This window comes from Nicotiana attenuata, unplaced genomic scaffold (genome assembly GCF_001879085.1).
Source record: "Nicotiana attenuata strain UT unplaced genomic scaffold, NIATTr2, whole genome shotgun sequence".
In the NCBI taxonomy this organism is placed as follows: domain Eukaryota; kingdom Viridiplantae; phylum Streptophyta; class Magnoliopsida; order Solanales; family Solanaceae; genus Nicotiana; species Nicotiana attenuata.
This window is the reverse complement of record NW_017672456.1, coordinates 58,452-69,176: the sequence shown is the minus strand read 5'-3', so window position 1 is coordinate 69,176 and position 10,725 is coordinate 58,452. Positions and strand designations below refer to the sequence as shown.

General features: G+C 35.3%; 1 protein-coding gene across 1 annotated transcript; it reads right to left on the bottom strand.

The window, feature by feature from the left end:
- Window positions 1-1,967: 1,967 nt before the first annotated feature.
- On the bottom strand, window positions 1,968-5,458 carry LOC109213281 (peptidyl-prolyl cis-trans isomerase Pin1). The gene is made up of 2 exons (XM_019377063.1): window positions 5,100-5,458; window positions 1,968-2,446 (listed from the first exon to the last, which is right to left on the bottom strand). Exons 1-2 carry the CDS (start codon window positions 5,329-5,331, stop codon window positions 2,322-2,324), a joined length of 357 nt encoding a protein of 118 aa, XP_019232608.1. The 5' UTR covers window positions 5,332-5,458; the 3' UTR covers window positions 1,968-2,321.
- Between the last annotated feature and the right edge of the window lie 5,267 nt (window positions 5,459-10,725).

The window sequence follows — 10,725 nt, the reverse complement described above, 5'->3', positions numbered from 1 at the left end:
AAGAAAGAGACATAAGCAATGTTCACAGCCACAAAGCTTACTCAGAATAAACTTGATTCCATTTGTTTTTATCAACTTCCACTTTCGTACACATAATTAACAGCTTGTTTGGATGGTTGTTTTCGTTGTATCGTATTGTATTGTTATTCCAAAACAATGTTTGTTTTGATTGTTTTATTAAAATTGGTTGTAGTGTATTGTTAAATCCATTGTTCCGGAATAATGAAAAATCACCTTTTTTGAAACAACCGATTTGGTGTGGTGGGATTGTTTCCTATTTTTCTTTCCAATTATGCCCTAACTTATTACTCCACAATTCTATTTTACCTTTACCTATTTTTTCTATTTTAACTCCAAATCTCAAACCTATAACCTACTTTGTTTTTCTTCAAAACTTTTGCCGCCAAGGTTAAAGGTGTTTTGCCGCCTTCTATTTTATTTTTTCTCCTAATTTGCTTTTAACTCAAATCTAATTAGCTGTGCTCCTTTGGTTTGCCTTCTTCTGTCTCCCTCCTTTGTTCTGCTTTCTTAAGGTGTTTTGCCTCCTTCTGTTTTATTTTTTAAAATTATTTTTATGCATAATTTTTGATAATTTTAACATTTAAATAATTAAGGATATTTTAGTAAACTTATCAGTTACAGTACAGTACGATACAGTCAAACCAAACAGCAAAATATTATTTACCAATAACAAACAATACAATCTATCCAAATATTGTATTCATAAAACGTACAATACAGTACGATACAGTACAATACAATACATTATAATACGACGGGAAGCAATGATCCAAACAGAGCCTAAGTTACAAAGAAAGCAAGCGATAAACATTGGCCTGTCCCTTCATGCTGTTTGATTCTTAAATTACTTATTGCACCAGTACTTGTAAATTTCCAGAAGTCGAATACTACTTTGGTTGACTTGAATTTATCAAAGGCATGACAAATGACAAGATTTGAGATTAGTCACCTATCCTTCTCAAAGTACAGTCATTGTACAAGATGATATTAGAATTCTTCTCCATCCTTGAAAAGATGATTTTTTTTTTAAAAAGGACTGGAACGAGTCGAGGCAAAATTTACTCATACTGGATATTTATACTATATTATATAATATATTATGGTCAAATCATAATTGAATTGGGGGTACCGACGTTTAAAGTCTAGTAATACCAATGAAAGTTTTCTGCACAATAGATGTGGGTTTGATTCCACTACTTCCATTTCCCTTTGCCTTCCTTTAAATGCCCTATGTAATTGAAAAAACAAAACCTTTTAATTTTGCATACAAAAACCAAATCTCATACATCATTAGCTTGGTGTTCAACATCTTATATCAAGTGTGGTTTTTATGAAAGGTTATTTGAACCATTTGAATTCTCTATTATCACGAAAGAAGTGTTATTTGAAGAATGATTCTAAGTGCATAACAAAGGAAAAAATCTCTTACAAAATTTGACAATTTTGGTCAAACTCGCAAGTTGGGATAAGAAGGAAGTACGCAGTCCACACTTTGTTAAAAAGCTTCCAACCAGGGATAAGAACAGAACAAAGTAACATTACAAGACGCGATTGCATCAACTTGAGAGTGAGCAGAGAACCATTTAGCACCAATGAAATTGGCTTACAAACATATGGACAAGGAAAAAGGCCAACCCACATACACCCCACCGAAATTGGTCCACAAAGATTCTTTTGTTTTAACATCTTAAATAAATATGGTATTCGAGCTAACTCACCTTATATTTCATCGACTATCTGCTACCTCCTACCAGCACAAGCACTCAATAACTGCTCACCAAGCACATGGAAGAAAATACCTGCTGTTTTTTTATCTATGCTGAAATCTGGATCCTAATCTCCATGTTTTATCACAAAGATTCCTCGCTAAGAAGACCTTATCACAAAACCTTTGCAGTTCATAGAGATTGCGTTTTAATCACTCAAACGATAAATGAATCTAATCCTGAAAATTGCTGTATTAAATGACATAAAAGAACTTCCCAGGATGACTTTCAGTACATTCAGTACCACCAATAAAAACCACGAAAAGTGAGAGCAGTGTGCTATCAAAAAGTTTCTTAAGTGTACCATAAGTTAAGAAACTCTCAAGCACATGGATAAAAACGTCTGTAATCATCAAATTACTAGTCAAGCATTTGGAGTCGTATTTTGACTGAAAATTCAATCAAACTTTATAAGTTTGTTGCTGCCACAAGACGCAAGAGTGGGAAGGGTAGTCTTTGAAACACCAAATAGAAAGAAAATACGCGTTACAACTTGCAATTGCTCTTGAATCTATGGATACTTCCTCTGGTAAACTAACCGGTTCTCAGAATAATGTGAACACCACTGTCAGTATCAATGATGTCACTGATCTCACCAACCTTCAGTGCAAAAGTTGTATCTTCAAAAGGTTTCTGCATCTGCCCTCGGCCAAATGGACCTGTACATAAAATGAACTTCATAAGCATTCACCAGTTCACTTTGGAGATGCAGAAATGACATCAAAAGGCCATTAAGCAAGCTGACAAATTTAGTATATCCACAAAGATATATTTCTATCTTGGCACTTTGCAGTGTCAATGGTATATTATTCCAGTTGCAATCACCTTCTTCAGTGGAAAACAGTATAGATAACCCCCACCCTCATGTTTTGTTTTGGATAGCAGCTGGCTAGGGGTGTACTTTAGATTCATTATTTGGGCTTTTTTCCCTTTACCAGAGATAAAGACTTAGTTGACATTTACAGAAAGGGGCATACAAGAAAAACACAGACAAACTAAGGGTTAAGGAGCAGCGCTGTATATTGGGTTTGTGATAGCACATTTGCCACCTTGCCTCTGTTAAGTTGTACGCATTTAGAAAACCTGGAAACCTGACAAAACCTTTTTAACCTGCCTCTGTTAACAAGAATGTTATGCGGCATCAAGCAATTACTTAATGCAGCGATTTCTATGGTAAGAGACTACAAACCTTGACAAGCTGAGAGCAAGCCAGAAGATTGACAACAACACCCAACATGACCATTATTATAACAAAAAGCAGTTTCTGACCAGAAGTATATACTGAATGACAATTTTAGCCTTCAAAAGCTTTAGAAGAATCAGATATTACAAACTGAAATGATTCATAGGATGAATGAATGTGACAGCTAAGTATATAATGTTGTAAAGAGTGATGATTTACAAAACAAAACATTTTATGATATTAAAATTTTAAAAGCAAATAGCAAATTTATGAATAGTAAACTTACGTTGGCCAAATAACATTATTCGACTGTCAAACTAAGTAGAGCCTGAACAGAAGTGAAGCTATGCATCAAACAAAGTAGAGTACAAGCGCAGAATTTTTAGAACATTGACCAACCACCACAGTGAAACCAACAATTGTGGAAGCCAATGCAAGAAGAGCACCAAAAACAGCAAAGATATGTTGCTATAGGAATTTTAGTTACTTTCGACTAGTCACAAGTGATAGACTCATAAAAATCATACAAGATACAGAAAATGATCTGTCTTTACATTTGAATATCTTTATTGATAAATAACCTTTACATTTGAATATCAGAAATCTTGTCAGAATTGGAGCAGCTTGATAATAGAACAAGTTACTTATAACAATACTAAACATTACTTTTCCATTCTTACTTCCGAAACAAGCTTATAGGATATATTGCTTTCTTAATGTCCTTACCTCTTTAATCTGATAACTAAGAACTCAATCAGCTATTGCCAAGTGGAGAACTACAGGAATGTGCAGAAAAGGTTTGAACAAGATTGAGTAGGTTTAGGCATCACACTTTTCCTAATGATCTAGATCACCACATTTTATCCAAAATGATTCACTGGCTTTTGACAGATGAGAGGGGGTTGCATCTCAAACCAATAGCCATTGTTAATTAGTGTCAACAACACCCAACATAAAAAGAAGAAAAGAAATTAGATTAGTATCACATACGGTGCACTGGCTGTCCAGTTTCCTAATCTAAGAGAATAGCAGCGCGAATGTCACACTAATGAAGGCTTATCACTTTGTCCACACATGCGCAGGATAAGCAATAAACTGTCTGCTTCTATTGCTGAATAGTATCAAATGACCTCAAGCTGCAAGAAGATGTGGACAGAAATCTTTCTCAAGGTAGAAAAAGTCCTCATAATTTATATTTTATATCATACTTTTCACCTACAAAGCAGTTCCTTTTTGATTTATTTTTTTAAATAACCGTGGTGTCTAGGCCAGCTTGCACGCGCCTCCACTAATTCTACGGGATACCTGCTAAGTTCCTTTTTGAATTTCCAAAGAATAAAAACTAGTGCTCTCCTTCGACTTACAAACAAACAAAAGACTTATGCTTTGGCGAACTCACTCATAGCAACTAGCAGTTTTCTTCTTCAATACTTACTTACTGTCCATTATAGAAAGGGTGCTATACTAAAGATCTGCGATATAGAGGCGAAAGTGTTAACCAAATAGTAGATGCACAAAAAGAGGTAGATGGGAGATTGCATGTGCACTTTGAGCAATATCACTAGACATTGTTCGCCTGATAAATGCAGACATGGTGGAATATCAATTTAATATAAAGATCTATTCCACTAACAGAACTTGCAATTTACCAATTATACATGTCTTTATTCAGTGAAGCTGTCTCAAAATAGTAGCAACAAATTATGCTTATTCAATAACAAATGTCCAGTTCCCTAAACATTAATTCTTCACTTCCTTTCCTATTTCTTTCTCAGTATAGCATAACAATTAATAAGAAACATAAATTGAATTTCACCCCCAAATGAGTGAAGGACTAGCTAAAATTCAATACATTTTGATTTTAGCAGACTAACATCAAAGCTAATTACTACTAATAACCCATCAAATCCCAGCATAGTCATCTTCCAATATCAATCAATTAACTACACCTCAATTTCAAATTAGTTGCAATTAGCTATATGCATGTAGTTTAAGGCAATTAACAATTTTCTAAATATAGAAAGTTCTTTAAATCTCAGATCTTAATCCCTAGAAAAGCCATACAAATCTAGAACCAAAAATAAAACAGACTCCTAACAAAACACAGGCCTAATAGTATAAGTTATTACCGAGATCGCCACCGCGTTTGGCGGAGCTGCAATCAGAGAAGCGAGAAGCAACATCTTCAAACTTGGATTTGCCGGAGATGATGTCATCACGAAAGGCTTTGAGCTGGGTAACGGCGGCGTCTCTGGTAGTGTTAGATATAACGCGACCTTCTGGATCTTTCCATGATGCTTTGCGCCTTGATCCCTCGTGTTTTATCAGTATGTGCGATGCCCTCACTTGGTTCGACGCCATTTTTATCAGCTTTCTTCTCCTACAAGAATAACACACTATCGCCGCCGGTATCACGACTCAGTAGAGTGTGAGAGTGAATATGGGATATTTATTACTAGTAGCTGTTTTGTGTACTACTGCCAGAAAAAAAATAAACTTCACTCCAGCTCCAGTAAATAAATGTTTTTGTATAAAGTATATAACTAAATACATAATTTAGTATATTTAAATATATTTGAGTAGGTTTTTCTCAAGTTGGAGTATTATTATGTTACGGGTTCATTGTTTATCGTAAAAATTGCACGGGGCCGCCCTATATGGTCGCCCCAATTTAACCTATACTCTCTTTTTAATTTTTTTTTTTTAATTTATACCCATTTTTTAAACAACTTGAGGTCTCTTTCTCCTCCTCTCCCTCCTCCTCCTCATCCTACTCCTCCTTCTTCTTCTTCGGGTGACAATGATTTTATATGATGGTTGTGAATATATTTTAATGTAATTCATGATATTTTACAATGGTGAGCTGTTATGACATTTTATTTTTTACTATTGCTTAGGGTTTCTTCTTCTTATTTTTCTTAATTGTAAAATGGGTTCATTAGATTTATTGTTGTTTTGACAAATTGATGATTGGGGTTTGTTCCCGATGATATTTAGAGGCTATGTTTCATATTTGAGCTCATTTGGAGTAGGTTTAGGTATTAAATCGTACATTGTATTGTTATAATTCGAAGAATAAATTTTTGTTTCTGGGCAATTTTCACTTCAGACTTATTGGCATTAAGTGAATGAAAATGTTTGTTGCACTTCAGACTTTTTAGCCTTAAGTGCATCTGAGTGCAATTTTTCACTTCAAACTTATTAGCCTTAAGTGTAGCAAAACAGTTGTTGCACTTCAGACCTTTTGGCCTTAAGTGCATGAAATCATTGGTTGCACTTCAGACCTATTTGGCTTAAGTGCATTTGAAGTGCTATTTTTTCACTTCAGGCATTTTTTTTATTACTTCAGACCCATAAATCTAAAGTTGACCGTAAAGTGAGTACGCTTGCAAACTTTTTTGCAAAGTGGGTATAGGTTCAATTGTGACCCCCAAAATCGGGTATAGATGCAAAAGCACCTTGTTTATAAGAGTGATCATCATATATTAATTAATTGTAATCAACTTTGTCAAAGTGATGAATGTCAATTCATTGTGCAATTACTAGATATGCATGGTGTTTTTAGTTAGTTAATTAAGTAGTTAAATTGTATAAAACAATCATATTGAAATAAATCCTTGATATCATGATGTAAGGCAACAACAACAACCAATGTAATAACACAAGCGGGGTCTGAGAGGGTAGTATATACACAGACCTTATCCCTTACTTTCAAGAAGCTAAAAAGGTTATATCCGATAGACCCTTGGATTAGGAAAGGTAAAAGAAAGGGCAACAACAAGAACAACAATAAGAAAACTGAAGCGAAATACAAAACTAACATTAGGTACTGCAATCACAAAGGCGAAGCGAAAGCAACAACAAGTAAGAGCAGAAATCAACGAAAATACACAAATGACACATTCTTATAAAAAAATGATTGACCAGGTTGTAGACATCAAAATTTTAAAGGATCAAGCTAAATCAAAAATTCAAGATACTACAAGACGACTCTGAAATCCTAGGAGTCTATTAGGGTGGCCTGGAGGTTATTCTGCCAAAACCCTAACTTGGAGGATACACTACCCTAACCCTAGGTCACTCTCTTAAAAAGGCATCTCAAAAAATTGAGGTCATCTCAGCAATTCCATAAACTCTCGGAATATGCACAAAGAGATCAAATATACAATCTCCGAAATTCCATAAAACTCTTGGAATATTCATTAAGAGATCAAAGACATGCCAAATATGACTTGCTCGAAGTTCTAGTAACATTCAAGATCCAACTGGAGTGTTGCTACATGCTTCTTGATCATCAAATACATCAAGGAGATGCATGTCTTTTTACGTTTGAGAAATACGCCGCTAAGGCCCTCGAATTAAGGATAACAAATCGGAGGGAAGAATCAAGGGATAAACAGAGTTGTAACCCGCAATATTTATCAATAAAATCCTTTATTCCTTATAGTTATTAGTGATTGCAGTTTTATTATTATGCACAAATTTGTTGCAAACAAATTAATTTGTTTACAATAAATTTTCAACATACGAAAAAATAAACTGCAACCACAAAAGAATAATTTATTGATAAATATTGCGCGTTACAACTCTGTTTATCTCTTGATTCTTCCTCTGAATTGTTCTCCGTGATTCGAGGGATGGATCAGCGTATTCTCAAATCTAGGATGATTATATGGACCTCTCTTGAAAGTCGATCATTGTATGGATATTCTTCTTGAAGTATTTGATTATCAAGAAGAACATCTATTAATTACAACATTATTTTATGCCTTGATCATGATCTCGCCCAACTATGCCTAATAAAAAAGAATAAGCGGTCGCTGCAAATATAATCCGGTTTACAAGTCCGGAGTCGAATCCCACAGAGAACTAAGGTTTAGCTACAGCTGTTCACTATCACCAAGAAGACAAGCTTGAACAATTCCTAACTTATAGATATTAAGATTCTTGTGTTTAACTAATTAACTAATAAATTAAAATAGTAAATTAACAACTAACGATACTGAGGGTTAGAGAAAAGATTAAGGAGGTCTAGAGTTATGATTTCCCCAATTGTCGGAATCCTTCCCGCTATGTCTTCTATAATTTCGCCTAAGTATTCTCTACCGATCATGAGCACTCTTATTACCGTAAATCTCTCCCGAGTAATTACGACAATTTACTAGACGCACTCTCCCGAGCTACGCTAGCTGGCTTTTAATACAGCTCACTTCAGATCGCACCCAAGGCTTCGTTATCCCTAATCCCACCTTTAAACCCTCGGTTATTGATCCCTCATATACTCTGGGAGTGGTGTTGTTCAACAATTACCTAACTATGCACTCTCTCCCGAGTTATGCATACTAAATAGGCACAGCTAATTGAGAGCTCTTCAACCAACCACAATATAAACGTAGTTGAACAAATAGAGAAAAGCTATGGCTCAATTACATAAAAACATAACAAGAATTTATCCTACAAAGGGTTCTATCAAAACTCTAGATAACAAATTAGCTATTCATAATAGTATGTAAAACTACAATACTAAAAGTCATAACCAACAATGAAAAATAGGAAGAGAAAGGAAAAACTCGTAGAAGAATTCTCCGCCTTGCTCCCAATGTGTTCTTGACTCCTTAGGTCGAATCTATGTCCAAAATATGTCCCCCTTTTGTTCTTGGCCGGCCTCCTTTGTTTAATATAGGGTTTAGGACATAAAATCCCATGTTTTGCACTTTAGTCCCTGAAATTTTCGCTTCCTGCTGCGGTTTTGCCGCGGTCGCGGTGGAACCGCGGCCAAACATGCCCTCTGATTCTTCAGTTGTCCGCGACCATCTTCTACCGCGGTTCTGCCACGGTCGCGGCAAAACCGCAGTTGTTCACCCTTTTCCGTTTGAAATTTGGAAAAACGTAAAACATGAAAGTTGTAGCACTTCGAGTTAGCTTTCCAATCATATATTCTGGAGCCCAAATGGAGTTCTGAGCAAAAAGTTATGTCTATTTTACTAGACAGTGCGCAATATGCCTCCTCAAGTCTTCGTTCGTACTTAATTATCAAATTTGACCTCCGAACACGATCCCGGCTTAATTCCTTAAGCTTTTACTCAGACTTCAAAGCTTCAAATCACTTAAATTCATTCCATAAAATCTATATAGCTCGGAATCACACCTACAAGGCATAAAACACACAATTAGTGCAAAACACTAGCGATTAAAGCGCAAACTCAATTAAAGTGCAGTAAATTCGAGTGTAATAAGCGACTAAAATATGCAATTATAGCCTATCATCAACACCCCAAACTTAAACCATTGCCCGTCCTCGAGCAATCAAACTCCACTTTTTTTATAGACACGACCTTTTTAAACAATTCTCCTAACTCATCACACCAAGAGTATTTAAAATAGACTAAGCACAAAAGCGTAACATCTTCACCTCAAGATTTGACTCACAAGTACCACACGTTATTCACAACTCACCCACTTACTCTAATAGAGAGGTGACTAAAATTGCCTTTCCTTCATGAATCAAGTGCCCTCACACAACAAAAGAGAGTAGTTCCACACAATAAAATTTAAGAACACTTAGGAACTCAAGATAGAAAGAATTCACTCACTCTCAGAAATAACATTCATATGCCACAAAAGATGCACCATAAGCTTGCCCGTAGTGTACTACTCCACTAATCGAGCTCATTCAATCTTGGATCAATTAGGACTTTATTTGGTTGTAATGTAGGCTACGGGACGGGTAGGATTCATTTAGATATAAGAGTGATTACACCTCCCTAAACACTTTAATACATATACTTTAACATTCAAACCCCATACTTATGTCAAACCAAAAATCCACCTTCACATCAATGTATATTACCCCATTCTTCTTTAAGCGCACTTACATCAAGAGCCACCACTTATCAAGGAATTTTTTTTTCACAAGAATCCAACTATTTTTTTTTCCAATTCAAGTAGCTCTTACTTTTTCAAAACAGTGCACCTTTCTCCTTATTTCATTAGTTCCACTCAAAAACCAAACCAACCACCCCACACTTTAACTTTTACATAGTTCATAATAATTCACGTGCTCATGAGAGGTTACAATGGTTCAAATAGATGGTTAATTCGAACAAATGGGTAATGCTTGTAATGTGGTTGCCAAAGAAACAGGATTACAGGCTCAAAGGGGTTAACTACGATACATAATAATTAGGCGGGTAAAATATACATATCTGGCTCAACAAGAAAACGCCTATATCACTTCCAAGACTGAACAACACTACTATTTCGCTTTGCAAACACACGGGGCAAGTTCTAGGCATCAAATGCACTGCACATAATATCACAAAACCTTACACACACATGGCACATAACTCACTCAGGATTGGATTCATCAAGACACCTTAGTCAGAGCAGTTAAGCAAATTTAAGATCATACAATTTAAGGTACTTATACACGTTCAAAAACTGAGCCTAAGCGTCACAGCCAAAGTACGCACTATTCTCAAGGCATAACAAAGTCAAGAGATATTGCTTCATTTCAAAACAAAACACAATGGCTCCTATTCCCAAAAAAAAACTAACTACACCCGGTTCAAATAAAACCCTTGGAAAAGAACCGTGGTTTAAAGAAAAACCAAGGGGTAATTGCTACACTACCTAACAAAACAAAAAATCTTTTTGGTATTTTCTTTAGACTTACTTCCCACAAGAAAACTGTCTAGAAGATCCGTCATCAGGAAAAGTCCAATCTTTTTTTTAAAAAAAAAACACAGCTAAAGT